The sequence below is a fragment of the Cyprinodon tularosa genome, unplaced genomic scaffold (genome assembly GCF_016077235.1).
Source record: "Cyprinodon tularosa strain WSP-4 unplaced genomic scaffold, ASM1607723v1 ctg76, whole genome shotgun sequence".
NCBI classification, from domain to species: Eukaryota; Metazoa; Chordata; class Actinopteri; order Cyprinodontiformes; family Cyprinodontidae; genus Cyprinodon; species Cyprinodon tularosa.
The window spans coordinates 2,984,846-3,000,427 of NW_024039518.1; the positions used below are offsets into that span (position 1 = coordinate 2,984,846).

At 37.4% G+C, this 15,582-nt stretch overlaps 2 protein-coding genes across 2 annotated transcripts; both read left to right on the forward strand.

The window, feature by feature from the left end:
- Positions 1 to 9,294: 9,294 nt before the first annotated feature.
- On the forward strand, positions 9,295 to 10,774 carry LOC119773414 (alveolar macrophage chemotactic factor-like). Its single transcript, XM_038270417.1, has 4 exons — positions 9,295 to 9,473; positions 9,598 to 9,706; positions 9,803 to 9,883; positions 10,584 to 10,774. Exons 1-4 carry the CDS (start codon positions 9,413 to 9,415, stop codon positions 10,666 to 10,668), a joined length of 336 nt encoding a protein of 111 aa, XP_038126345.1. The 5' UTR covers positions 9,295 to 9,412; the 3' UTR covers positions 10,669 to 10,774.
- Positions 10,775 to 13,369: 2,595 nt separating this feature from the next.
- Positions 13,370 to 15,131, forward strand: LOC119773413 (alveolar macrophage chemotactic factor-like). Its single transcript, XM_038270416.1, has 4 exons — positions 13,370 to 13,569; positions 13,693 to 13,801; positions 13,898 to 13,978; positions 14,682 to 15,131. Exons 1-4 carry the CDS (start codon positions 13,509 to 13,511, stop codon positions 14,764 to 14,766), a joined length of 336 nt encoding a protein of 111 aa, XP_038126344.1. The 5' UTR covers positions 13,370 to 13,508; the 3' UTR covers positions 14,767 to 15,131.
- Positions 15,132 to 15,582: the final 451 nt, after the last annotated feature.

Here is a 15,582-nt window from a genome sequence, read left to right on the forward strand (position 1 = left end):
CATCATTGTTTTGCGCCTCTCGCTGCACGTCCCTGCATTTGATTGGTCCGAAACTTTTCTGTAGCGGGGCTAACGTATTTGTTGGAATCTGGTAATATGTATTTTTAAGAGTTTGTAAATTAAAGAATAAAGGTAATGCATCACCATACGCAACTCAGCAAGTAATTCTATTGCCCAAAGATTTAATCCATAAAAGAATGTAATCAAATCATATTAACAGAAAATAAAAATACAATTTCTCCTCCCACGTATGAGGTCCAGATGTGTTAAGATAGCAAAAACAATTGAACCTTTCTCATCAATGATGTCAAAGTGAATAAGTGAAGGGGAGTGTGGCCTAGTGGTTAGGGCTAGGGTTCTGAGTTCATTCCCACGGACTGACACTCTACACCCTGCTCCCCGGGTGTTGCACAACACTGCTTCCCAAGGGGATGGGTTAAATGCAGAGTGTCCATTTCATTGCTCTGTACTCAATAGGGTGTAATGACAATAATAAAAAAAAAAACTTGTTAAATAACTCAATACATCCATCTTATCCGGGGTCGGGTCGCGGGGGTAGCAGCATCAGTAGGGAGGCCCAGACGTCCCTCTCCCCAGCCACTTCGGCCAGCTCCTCAGGGGGAATCCCAAGGCGCTCCCAGGCCAGCCGAGAAACATAGTCCCTCCAGGGTGTCCTGGGTCTCCCCCTGGGCCTCCTCCCCTCCTCCTCCCTCACATAACCCAGTTAAATAACTAATTAAACCAAATCCATACTGCAGCAAGTTGGAATTGATGTAAGTTCCTGCAAAAATAAATAATCAGAAGGATCAGAAATGACAATAAAATCACAATTGTTATTCTTTCACATCGCATTTATCCTCAAAGTTAAAGGCAGTGCTGTCTTGATCCTAAGTCGTACTATACCTAAGCTTGAGAGAAAAGCAATAATGCTGAGGATAACTGTTTATTTTGAACCTATTTTAGCCTCCAAAGGGCTAAAATAGGGTTACACTCACGCAGCAGTGTGTAGCAGTGCGCTTGTTTCGGGTATGACACAGATATTTTTGATTTATGCCCAATTTTGAAGCGCTCTCTGCGCTAGGTCATTCCACGCCACAACGCAAGAGGGACAATCGTGATCTAGGTGTGGGTCTATACGGGCGAGGCGGTGAGTAAGTGAAAAAACGCAAGGGGTAAGTTGGTGCGACAATGCAGGGACATGAGGATGAAAAAGAGCACGGATCCAGGAGGAAAAAGGGTCCCAGTGTTCTTGCGCACCTTGCTCTTCTAGCTGGTCCATCTTCACGAGTCGTTTTCCACAATGGCTGTCATACAAACAAAACAAGCCGGTAAGAAACCAAACATGTAATATGCATAGAGTAAAGCAGATGTAGATTTGACCAATCAGAGGCTTCCATCAGTGGCCTCCTGTCTGTGGCACTGTCTGTAGTCACCTAAAATTTCGGAGAGACAATTTACCATTGTCTGCGGAAGGGGTGGGGCCACATTTGCATTCACTGCGACACACACACAGAAGACCTGGTTTCTGAGTATAAATCAGCCTTAAACCAGGGGCTCTGTCAGGAATTTGGGGCCCCATGAAAGACTTTGAATTAAATATCTTGCTGAAAATTTACTAGCAGTCAACTGATGGTAACCCTCCGAAGACTAAGGTGTTTTCCTTTTGCTTGGTCTAGTTGTGTAAATGTAAATTCTCAGCTATGTGAGTTTTATGACTTAGTTGCTTGGCCTCTGTGTAAGTTACAGAAACATGATGGGCTCACCAATAATGATGGATTAATCCTGGCTTAATTTTCTAGATAAAACAAAACAAAACTAAATAGAAAAAAAAAAACCTTGCAGTGATTTGCAGATACACAAGAGTACCTGGCAGGCCGGCATTATCAATGTGATTCCACTCTGACCTTGAGAAGGATTAACTAAGTAGTTGCTACTAGCAAATAGTAATCTTATTTTACTGAACAGATTATTAATCTATGGCAAGGAAATCAAACCACACATGCTCAGAAAAGAGAACATGCATTGGTGTTTGATGTTTTGGAGACCCTCTATTTTTGCATGTAATATGTTAAACATGTGCTTGAGGAGTGGTTTATGTATGAATCTGTATTAAGCTGCTCGTAGAAGCATCTTTTTTTTCCCAGCATTTTATTGTCATTACATTGTAACAAGTACAAAGCAACGAAATAAACTCTCTGCATTTAAGCCATCCCCTTGGGGAGCAAGGGTCTTTGCTCAAGCAGCCAGAGTGGCAGTCCATGGGAGTGGGGCTTGAACTCAGAACCTCTGGATTCCAAGCACAATGCCCCGACCACTAGGCTGCCACTTCCCCCATGTTTTTATAGCATGTGTGCCTTTTTGGCAGATTCCCAAAGCCATAGAAAACTATTCTAATCCTTTTCATAAGTTTCTCATACAAGTGAATGTTCTCAGTATTAAAGTTTTCTGCTGGGGCAAGAGCACCAAAAAAAAGCATGCCAGTACAGCAAATAATTTGCTTATGGACTTTATGACAATTGAGAAGAGTAACTGACTTCTTAGATTCATATAAACACAGATTTAGTTCTGCAGATAGCTTCTGCACCAGCATAAATTCGGAGTACACATTGGTTTCATCCATGGGCGTAGGTTTGCATAGGGACCATAGGGACATGTCCCTACCAAAATTTTGAACCGACCTAATTGTCCCTACCAATAATTGGATGTGAGCAACATGTTTATAATTTACAGCAGTAGTTGTTGCAGCAGTGGCTTCTTTTCCTCTCGCAGCTCCTCTGCTGGTCTCTCCTGTCCCTTTCATGTAGCAGCGCATGGAACTGTGCTGCGCTGTTTAACTCCACTCTCATTGGTTGTTCTGCCTTAGGTTCCGCCTTTTCTCTCTCTGATTGGCTGTTTTCTAGTCCGCGTGTGCTTGGAGCGCAACATTGAAAATTTATTCACACTAGAATGCAGCGGTTACTACAATTAATATTAGGCTACAAAACTAGTTCCGATAAAAAAAAAAATTATATCATGTACACTAAAAAACAAAAACCTTTTTTTTCTTTTATAAAACGAAATATTCTGAGTCAGCCAGGAGTTCTGAAGACTGTTGGAAAAATGGGCAAATAAAGACTGTAAGCCATCAACATTTCTGATTCTTAGCCACAGCCAACTAAAAAAGAAAATGTGAGGGTTTCCTTTTTACCAATATTTAGTTGATATTACTGTTTTCATTTTTTTGTTTTTATTTTTACAATTTTTATATAATAACTGATCTAAGTGGGTTGCTCTGTGGGGAAAGGCACATTTTACATTTATATTACTGTATGTTTTAAAGTCTCTATACTCCAGTTAATGATGAATCACTTACTAAATTAGTTGACGATTATTGAAATAATCAATTAATATGATTCATTTTTTTCAGCCCCAGATAAAATACATGATTTTGGCTAAACAGAGTAACTACAGCCCAGATGTTCAACTTTTATAGTGAAGTTAATATTTTAATGAATGTATTATTTTGCTTGATACAGAGAGAGAATAGTAGGTACAAATATAAGAGTGGGGTTTAACTCTGCACAATTCTATATCTTCAGAAGAAAATACTGTATTTACCTTCTCTCTTAGTCGTTCAAATGAAACCGTTTTCAAAGTGGAAAACAGTCCTAATTCCACATTCATCAGAGCCGCTGATACTACAATCATTGATAAACAGCATCTAATGAGTGAAGTGCTTATAACATTTTTATTAATGGAGCAAAATGTTGCTTTTCTCTTTTAACAATGAATTCCTCTTATCAGTACGGATGCTCACATCGAGCATAAAAAAGGGCATGCATATTGCAGCACCAATGACACCCGACCAATAGTGTCCCTACATAAGTTTAAATCAAACCTACGCCCTTGGTTTCATCCCAACTTCAACTGTACTAAGATCAGTTTGGGTCACTAAGGATTCATTCCCTTCTGGACAGGAAGTCCATAAAAGGAAGCGGGGCGCTCCTCTTGATACAGAGTAAGTTGAATGTATTATAAGCATAGGGGTAGTGAAAGAAACTGAATCTATTTTTTAATCTGTTCTTAAGAAGACACCAGTGGCAAGTTCCCACAGTCAGACATAAACACTCAGAAAGAGGAGAATCACAACAAAAAACAAACAGTACAAGTGTAAATGTTGTTCTCTGAAGACTTTATGTGTTATAATATATTCTCACACTTCTGATGCTTCTTTGGGTCTGTCAGGCTCTTTGATAAATAAAAACCCTTGAGTCCTGATCAAAACCAAAACTTATGATGGAAGTGAATTTGTATCACATAACTGCATTTCTTTCCAGAACACGGTAAATGGATCATAATGATTTTATTTTATGTTTTCAGCTGCACAGAACCCTAGACTTAAACAAACATCGTGACACAGTGGTTAGCGTTCACAACCCATGTATGGAGGCCTTAGCTCTTGATGCGGTTGACCTAGGTTTCGAATCTGACCTGTGGTCCTTTGCTGCATGTCTCCTCTGCTCTCATACCCCCTTTCCTGACAGCCTACTGTTGGAAAAAAAAAAGCCATTAGTGCTGTAAAAACTTCAAAAAAATAAATAAATAAATCAGTATGCAATTTCTTATTGACAATGGCAGCCACAGCTCACATTTACTAAAGGGAAATGGTCCTGGCAGACTTTATAGCATATAATATTATACAGTAAGTAAGCAAGTAAGTAAGCAAGTCTTTATACTTATCAGAAAAAATGAATTCAAATAATTAAAATATGTTTTTGTTTTTTTTACACAGAAATGTTTATAATCATCCAACAAAAGTGGCAACTTCATTTATTCAGAGAGACCCCAAATTCAACACAGTGGTAGGTTATTTTCCTCACATGGAAGAAACATGAGGACATTCCCTGCTGGTTTCCACCCCCTGACAGCTTCCCTGGGATATTCATGCAAGTTTGAAACTGAATAATTACGATTTTCTGTCAAAACGAAATGATGAAAACAAATCTTAAAGCAATACACCATCAAAGTCTGATCCCCCCCCCCCCCCCCCCCCCATTTCAATATCCTAAAATGGACTGATCTGTCTCATCACTGCATTTCAATTCAATTCAAAATATCTCCATGATCCCAGAGACAAAAAAATGTGTCTTTGTAACTGCTTACCAATAATGTATTTATTTGATATATTGCGGCATTATCATTGTACAAGTTTGCCTTTTAGATTAACATCAAGAGAAGGAAGAAAGTCCACAACATTGCTTTCTGCCATTTGAAGTTGCATTGTTGATAAACACAATTGCAGGAATGAGTCCTACATATGTGTTTCGCCTTTCTGAAGAATGTTAAAACTATGTATGTGTTGTGTATGGAGCAGTGGTTAGTGTGTAAAAGCCTAAAAAATATATGGATATGTCCCATGTGCATTGATAGCAGGCCAACTACAACAGACTGAGACATAAACTTTTAGTTAAGAAACACTGTGGTAAAACCACTGCAGTGAGGGGCCCTTATGTTCTCAGCGTCCCATGAGAGGCAGATAACAGCTTGTTAAAGTTAATTATCTTTGATTCACAGCACATCTTAGAAAATGTGGGATTCTGGCTAAACAGGAACTTTTTTTGTCTATAAGGTTGTAAGGTTGGGTCAAATAAGCCTTGGCATCCATCTGTTCCCTTTCAGACATTTGTAAAATGTATATTCTGGTATATATATATATATATATATATATATATATATATATATATATATATATATATATATAAGCTCATGATGTTTCTCCATCTATTTTCTTGTAGCAGCTGCAGAATTCACTGCTGTTCCCAAATCCCTGCTCCCACACTTATGAGAAACACCAGTTCACAATAGCTGGGGGAAAAATAAATTCGATGGTCTACTCCAACTTCTTTCGCAACAAGACTGAGATTGGGAATCATTTGACTGTTTTCCAGCTGGGACACATTTCAACACATTCACAATGAGAAAGTGTGACATGTCGTGAAATGAAAGTTCCACGTCTCGTTGCTTTTAAGTTGTTGAGTAAATTATGAGGAATCAGCTGGCAGGGCGCCAGTATCCCTGAGGCAGAGTGACGCATTACTCAAACTTTAAAGAGTTTGAGTAATGCGTTGAGTTCAGCTCGGATTATCTGCCAAATCTGACAGAGACTTGGATTAGATCCAAGATTCTAAATGTTTATGATGAACGAGAAAAGATATTGATTTGCAGATACAATGAAGATTTATCATCATGCAGCAGTAAAGAGGAGAGGGAATGGCATCCTGAATTCAACTTTATTGTTATTACACTGTCACGAGTACAAAGCAATGGAATTCACTGTCCTCATTTAACTGTGCGGCGCCCAGGAAGCAGTATAGGATCTGGCTCAGGGATTGAGGCTTGAACTCAAAACCTCCAAGCGCAATGCCCTAACCACTGGGCCACCACTCCCCTGATAATTGAGCCACGGCATTCAACCCATCCCCTTGGGGATCAGTAGGCTGCCATTGTGCGGCGCCTGGGGAGAAATCTGCGATTAAGGGTTTTGCTCCGAGATCCAGAGTGGAAGCACTAAGGATCGAACAGGATACTTACAACCTTCTCAGAGCACAAGCACACTGCTCTAACCATTAGGCCAACACTGTCCTATCTTAAGCTTTGGTAGTTTTAATTAAAAAAAAGATTAAAAACCTAAATACTCTTTAAAGGCTGTAGTGTAGCAAACGCTTGCTTCTGTAGTGACGTTGAACTAGGACAGAAGACAAAAATTCCAACTCAAACTACTTTATTTAAATTTCATGCTCTCTTAACTGTGATATAATTTTGGTTTTAGTTAAAAGATGATTGTTTGGTGTAGGGAAAACGAAGCATGGCCTTTAAAAGTTCTAAACTGAAATCTGAAATGTGGACTTTGCTTTTATCTTTAACCCTTCTGAACTTTGATTACAAAGACATTTTTTATTTGGTGACTCCTCTTTTCTCAGAAAGTTACATTTTGTTAAATTGCAAATATATTGCTGTTAAGGTAAAGCTAACACGGGAATTTGTTGCCACATCAGCTCGCCACGTTTAATTGGCTGGCAGAGAGAAGAATGCCACTGAAACACTCTAAGTTACCTCATATAATTTAAAGATATACCGTGTCCATGTCTTAGTCTGTTTCCACAATAGACACCATGATCAACCTGGACCTTCTTTATTATCACAAGGCTCCTGGACTCAGATGGAGTTTGTTATCCTTCCTGGTCTGCAGCTGGAACCAGCAGTAACTTAAAGTGCATGCCTAATTACTTTCAAGGTCAAAGCTACCCCGTACACTGCAAACACACTCACAAGTTCAACAATTCCTCACAACAATAATATAATTTAAAAGTTTTATATAACGCTTTGTAAAACACAGTAATGATTATATATTTGTGATCCATCCTTATAATTGATTGATTGATTGTCTTTACTGATCTATCCGTGGAAGAATGTACTCGTTACATCAGCTCAAATAGTCAAAGGAGAAGAATAAGCTGACAAAGGAAGAAAAATGTGCATGGGATATAAGCTCAAATATCTTCCACATTGCCCAAACCTACAATGCTTTAATCTGTTTTTTAACCATTCCATTGTAAAGCAGGATAAGGATCTTTCTTTTTTCAAGTCTTCTGCTTTAGTAAGTTTTCTTTGGCCCTTCTGATGAAAAGCATACTTTCACTGTAGGGGTGTTTTCAGGCTGATGTGAGGGGTGACTAAATTTCTGTTCTGGCCTAATCTGACCAGAGTACTTTCTCCTTCTTCTTGTGTGTCCTGCATGGTTTGCTGTAAAGTTGAAAAAGTTTCTTTCATCTTCACAATAAAATCTATATTTATGGATTGCACTGGTCCTTTTAATAATTTCTCCAACTGTCATGAGGCAAGGACAGATGGACCCAGTATTAAGGAGAGACAGTCAGTAGGGAAGTTCAAAAGGTTTATTAAAATAAAAACAAAACAAAAGCGGAGCTGTGGCTCGCGGACACTGCAGGCGGGGGGGCGGGGCACCGCCCAATCTCAGACACTCTAGGGGAGGAAACACAGGTAAGTGACCATGATAAACTGATATGATTATCTGGGTTGGTCACCTACCTGGTCCAGACCACGAGTGTCCCCAGTGCTGCAGTCCCAGAGGTCATGCTGGAAGCCGATCCTGGCGAGGGATCCAGAACAGACAGGAACAGACAGAACAGGCAGGATCCAGATCAGGCAGGAACAGGTGGCAGGATCCAGACTTCCAGGCATCCACAGGCTTCCAAGAGGTTCAGAGTCAGACTGGGACCAGAAGCATGACCAGGTGGTCACGCACAGGAGCAGACAGGATCAGGTGCAGACAGGCAGGCTCAGTGGAAGAGGGTAGCCGAAACAGGACGAAGAACCGGAACTTGAAGCAGGACTTTAAACTGGTCTCCTCCTTGGAGCCAGGCTTACTGGATAAAAACTGAACCTCCCCCCATAATGAGCCAAAAACCCAGAGGACTCCGTGGGGGAGGAACAGTGGACGATCAGGAGATGAGACAAACACTAAAACCCTCATTCCACTGGCAGCTACAGTAGGATCCAGGACACAAACCATGAACTAAAACTGAACAGAAAGACTGAACAGAAAGACAAGAAATGATCTGGCACTGAATGCTCAGGCTGAACTGAATATAAACCAGAGGAAACAGGTGAGAGGAATAAATTATAATTGAGGCTGGGAAGGAAGAGGGCAGGTTGAGAGGAATTACTAATTAGGGAGGAGCAAACAGGCCAGATCATGACACCAACGAATGTTGTGGATCCCTCTCTGACCAATGCACTCCTTAAGCTTAAAAGCCATGAATAAATAGTATAAAGGGAGGCAGTTGTTCGCACAGATTTTTTTAGAGGGATCTTGAAGATCATATTTAATTTTCCTTTTTCCTCCGTGGTTATGTGCAACAATTGCATGTATTATTGAATTCTACACATAATTTTGATTGTTAAATGTAGATTTATGTCTTGTTTGCTTCATTTAAAATAATAACTGTTAAGCACACTACTAAAAAATATATATATTTCCAACCTGCACTGCGACGATTAAGAGATCTGTTGCCAGCAGATGCAGATCTATATCTTATATCAGCAGCAAGGAAACTGCCTTGATAGCAACTGAGTTTCGACACAGTTGTGATGTGCAGGATGTGTCTCCTCGAGATTCAGGAGAAAAGGTGCTGGGCCAGTGAAAGTCGGGAAAATAGGATTCTTTTTTTTTTCTTTTCAGTTCCTAAGAAGTCTTACTTGGCAAGTGATCAAATAAACATGAGTGTATATAAGATAAGCTCATGGTGCTTCACAGTCAGACAGCCTCAGCAGTGAAGAACACTTCACATCAAGAGGAGCCTCATCACTGCTAGATAAACTCTAAAAAAAAAAGTCACTATTCGCCACAAGGATGAATTCTGCGATCCAGTTCATCGTTCTTCTGGCCTGCATCACCATCTGCACCTCTGCAAGTAAGTGCTCTGCAAGCATTTTCTTTAAGTATCAAACCAATCATAAATTTAATTTTGAATTAAAATGATGCATTTATTTCATGAATATATCCATTCTTAATATATTCCATCATTGTTCCCCCAGGCATTAAGAAATGCCACTGTGTGAAGACAGACAAAGCAGTGAGGCCCAAACTCATCGCTCATGTCAGAGAGCATAAACCACGTCCATACTGCAACGAACATGAAGTAATGTAAGTGTCTATAGAAACAAAACAAGTATTAGATAGACTTACTATAGCATCAGTTATAGGTTGTTTGAATTAACCTGTTTTTTTCATCTCCTGCAGTGTCATTCTGAAGGATAAAAGCAAGCTCTGCCTTGACCCAGACTCAGAATTCACTAAAAGAGTTCTGGAAACAATAAACAGGTAAGTTTCTATTTTTATATTCTTTTCATATCAGTAATAAATCAACACAATACAATAAGAGTTAATGTTTTATTGGTTTTAATAGCATGCAAGTGTCATTAGGAGGATCTGTAAATCAGGAATGAACGCTAATCAGCAAAGAGGCAAAAAATCGGAGATCTGAGTAAAAATGCATGTTTTTTTTTCCAGCATAACATTCTTGCAGTTCTTACCTCAACAGTTAATACACTTTGTATTATTTTATTGTTATAAAAATAATGCAAATAGTATCACGATGAAAAAATGTATCGCTTTTGTCTAAGTATCCCTTTTGTATAATCCTTTCATGTCAGTTTAACTCAGTGAATTAATAGCACTTGTTTTAGCAGTGTTAATAGCATTAAAGTTTCACTAGGAGGCGCATTAAGGAGGCATAAAACTTAATCAGCAAAAAGGGAAAAACAGCCGCCTCTTAAAACTCAGAACTTAAAGAACTTAAAACCTATAACACATTAAGTCTTTCAGTGCCTAAACAGCTCATATATATTTTATATCAAGACCAAATTATATGACAAAATATTAACAAATATCTTTATATATATATTAGGGCTTACTGTTATGGCCCTGTATTTTCAAGGTGTTTGATATTTATTTACAACAACTGCATGACTCAGTGTTGTGGCGTTTAAAATGCATGACCCTATTTTGTTTTTCTTCACAGATCAAATAAAAAAACAGACAAGATGGACACAGTCAAACCAGAAACAACCACTGCAGCAACCACAACCTCTGCAGCATCACTATAACATGGTTATGCATCACTGCTGGAACATTTGCACAATGGGAGCCACTGTTTGTGAGGTTTCTTTCTGCACAAGGAGCTTGGAGTTGTCATAAAATCTTGGCACACTGTGTTAGTTGTTTTTTTTTATGTGATATGATTAGTTGGTAGTTAAATTCATGAATGTTTTTTGATATTTATGAGGAACCTGTTTTGATTTTCAAAGAATTAATTTGAATTCTTAGAAAGAATTAATCTTGTAATCTTTATTACAATATCTGTTATTTTGCTTTTTAAGTTCCACCTTAAATGTACACTACTGCTTATGAGATAAAATGAATGTATGTAAAATATAATTTATACTAAACCACATTTAATAAAACTAAAAAGTGTATGTATGTATGTAAAATATAATTAACACTAAACCACATTTAATAAAACTAAAAAGTGTATATTTTCTTTTTTTTGTATTTTGGGATTACCTTTTCTTCAGAGGCATCACAACAAGATCAAGCTTCCCTGTGTAAACTATAAACCACACCATAAGAACTTACTGATTCTTTACTAAGTTTTTTAAATTACTAAACAGTCCATTTAAATAAAAAAATATTCATATATTGCCAATTCACAACAAATGCAGCATAGGAGAAGTTTACAACACAAAATGTATACAAATTTTATCCAGGATCATAAAATTCGGTGTAAATTCAGTTTGGAGAAATCAAATTTCTTCCATATAGTTTGGTTCAGCACTGATGAGGCAAATCAAATGTATTTGATTGTTTTCTGCCAACCTAAAAACATTGTTACCGCAAGTAAAAACCCATCACCTTGGGGATCAGTGGGCTGCCATTGTGCGGCGCCAGGGAGAACCAGAGTGGTGGTATTGGGGATCGAACCGGATACCTAGAACCTTCTCAGAACACAAGCACACTGCTCTAACCACTAGGCCAACACTGTCCTATCTTAAGCTTTGGTAGTTTTAATTTACGAAAAAATTAAAAACCTAAATACTCTTTAGAGGCCGTAGTGTAGCAAACGCTTACTTCTGTAGTGACGTTGAACTAGGACAGAAGACAAAAATTCAAGCTCAAACTATTTTATTTAAATTTCATGCTCTCTTAACTCTGATATAATTTTGGTTTTAGTTAATAGATGATTGTTTGGCGTAGGGAAAACAAAGCATGGCCTTTAAAAGTTCTAAATTGAAATCTGAAATGTGGACTTTGCTTCTATCTTTAACCCTTCTGAACTTTGATTACAACTGCATTTCTTATTTGGTGACTCTCTTTAATATTTTGTTAAATTGCAACTATATTGCTGTTAAAGTAAAGCTAACATGATAATTTGTTGCCACATCAGCTCCCCAGGTTTAATTGGTTGGCAGAGAGAAGAATGCCACTGAAACACTCTAAGTTACCTCATATAATTTAAAGATATACTGTGTGCACGTCTTAGTCTGTTTCCACAATAGACACCATGATCAACCTGGACCTTCTTTATTATCACAAGGCTCCTGGACTCAGATGGAGTTTGTTATCCTTCCTGGTCTGCAGCTGGAACCAGCTGGAACTGAAAGTGCATGCCTAATTACTTCCAAGGTCAAAGCTACCCCGTACACTGCAAACACACTCACAAGTTCAACAATTCCTCACAACAATAATATAATTTAAAAGTTTTATATAAGGCTTTGTAAAACACAGTCATGATTATATATTTGTGATACATCCCTATAATTGATTGATTGTCTTTACTGATCTAACAGTGGAAGAATGTACTCGTTACATCAGCTCAAATAGTCAAAGGAGAAGAATAAGCTGACAAAGGAAGAAAAATGTGCATGGAATATAAGCTCAAATATCTTCCACATTGCCCAAACCTACAATGCTTTAATCTGTTTTTTAACCATTCCATTGTAAAGCAGGATAAGGATCTTTCTTTTTTCAAGTCTTCTGCTTTAGTAAGCTTTCTTTGGCCCTTCTGATGAAAAGCATACTTTCACTATAGGGGTGTTTTCAGGCTGATGTGAGAGATGACTAAATTTCTGTTCTGGCCTCATCTGACCAGAGTACATTCTCCTTCTTCTTGTGTGTCCTGCATGGTTTGCTGTAAAGTTTTAACAGTTTCTTTCAACGGCTGTTTTCATCTTCACAATAAAATCTAGATTTATGGATTGCACTGGTCCTTTTAATAGATTCTCCAACAAATGTTGTGGATCCCTCTCTGACCAATGCACTCCTTAAGCTTAAAAGCCATGAATAAATAGTATAAAGGAAGGCAGTTGTTTGCACAGAATTTTTTTTAGAGGGATCTCATTGTGAATTATTTTGAAGATCATATTTAATTTTCCTTTTTCCTCAGGGGATATGTGCAACAATTGCATGTATTATTGAATTCTACACATAATTTTGATTGTTAAATGTAAATTTATGTCTTGTTTGCTTCATTTAAAATAACTGTTAAGCACACTACTAAAAATATATATATATATTTCCAACCTGCACTGTGACGATTAAGAGATCTGTTGCCAGCAGATGCAGATCTATATCTGATATCAGCAGCAAGGAAACTGCCTTGAGGGCAACTGAGTTTCGACACGGTTGTGACGTGCAGGATGTGTCTCCTCTAGATTCAGGAGAAAAGGTGCTGGGCCAGTGAAAGTCGGGAAAATAGGATTCTTTTTTTTTTTTTCAGTTCCTAAGAAGTCTTACTTGGCAAGTGATCAAATAAACATGAGTGTATAAAAGGTGAGGCTCATGGTGCTTCACAGTCAGACAGCCTCAGCAGTGAAGAACACTTCACATCAAGAGGAGCCTCATCACTGCTAGATAAACTCTAAAAAAAAAGTCACCATTCGCCGCAAGGATGAATTCTGCGATCCAGTTCATCGTTCTTCTGGCCTGCATCACCATCTGCACCTCTGCAAGTAAGTGCTCTGCAAGCATTTTCTTTAAGTATCAAACCAATAATTAATTTATTTTGAAATAATATGATGCATTTATTTCATGAATATATCCATTCTTAATATATTCCATCATTGTTCCCCCAGGCATTACGAAATGCCACTGTGTGAAGACAGTCGAAGCAGTGAGGCCCAAACTCATTGCTCATGTCAGAGAGCATAAACCACGTCCATACTGCAACGAACATGAAGTAATGTAAGTGTCTGTAGAAACAAAACAAGTATTAGATAGACTTACTATAGCATCAGTTATAGGTTGTTTGAATTAACCTGTTTTTTTTATCTCCTGCAGTGTCATTCTGAAGGATAAAAGCAAGCTCTGCCTTGACCCAGACTCAGAATTCACTAAAAGAGTTCTGGAAACAAAAAACAAGTAAGTTTCTCTTTTTTATATTCTTTTAATATCAGTAATAAATCAACACAATACAATAAGAGTTAATGTTTTATTGGTTTTAATAGCATGCAAGTGTCATTAGGAGGATCTGTAAATCAGGAATGAACGCTAATCAGCAAAGAGGCAAAAAATCGGAGATCTGAGTAAAAATGCATGTTTTTTTTTCCAGCATAACATTCTTGCAGTTCTTACCTCAACAGTTAATACACTTTGTATTATTTTATTGTTATAAAAATAATGCAAATAGTATCACGATGAAAAAATGTATCGCTTTTGTCTAAGTATCCCTTTTGTATAATCCTTTCATGTCAGTTTAACTCAGTGAATTAATAGCACTTGTTTTAGCAGTGTTAATAGCATTAAAGTTTCACTAGGAGGCGCATTAAGGAGGCATAAAACTTAATCAGCAAAAAGGGAAAAACAGCCGCCTCTTAAAACTCAGAACTTAAAGAACTTAAAACCTATAACACATTAAGTCTTTCAGTGCCTAAACAGCTCATATATATTTTATATCAAGACCAAATTATATGACAAAATAAGAACAAATATCTTTATATATATATATTAGGGCTTACTGTCATGGCCCTGTATTTTCAAGGTGTTTGATATTTATTTACAACAACTGCATGACTCAGTGTTGTGGCGTTTAAAATGCATGACCCTATTTTGTTTTTCTTCACAGATCAAATAAAAAAACAGACAAGATGGACACAGTCAACCCAGAAACAACCACTGCAGCAACCACAACCTCTGCAGCATCACTATAACATGGTTATGCATCACTGCTGGAACATTTGCACAATGGGAGCCACTGTTTGTGAGGTTTCTTTCTGCACAAGGAGCTTAGAGTTGTCATAAAATCTTGGCACACTGTGTTAGTTGTTTTTATTTTATGTGATATGATTAGTTGGTAGTTAAATTCATGAATGTTTTTTGATATTTATGAGGAACCTGTTTTGATTTTCAAAGAATTAATTTGAATTCTTAGAAAGAATTAATGTTGTAATCTTTATTACAATATCTGTTATTTTGCTTTTTAAGTTCCACCTTAAATGTACACTACTGCTTATGAGATAAAATGAATGTATGTAAAATATAATTTATACTAAACCACATTTAATAAAACTAAAAAGTGTACATTTTCTTTTGTTGTATTTTGGGATTAGCTTTTCTTCAGAGGCATCACAACAAGATCAAGCTTTCCTGTGTAAACTATAAACCACACCCTAAGAACTTACTGATTCTTTACTAAGTTTTTTAAATTACTAAACAGAAAAATATTTATATGTTGCAAATTCACAACAAATGCAGCATAGGGGAAGTTTACAACACAAAATTTATTCAAATTTTATCCAGGATCATAAAATTCTGTGTAAATTCAGTTTGGAGAAATCAAATTTCTTCCATATAGTTTGGTTCAGCACTGATGAGGCAAATCAAATGTATTTGATTGTTTTATGCCAACCTAAAAACATTATTAAATAAAAACAAAAAACCGACAGACTTGTTGTGATTTAACGGGCTAGCTTAGTTCTTTAGCAAGTTAACAGTAAAAATTATATAGAAAGATAAACGAAACAACA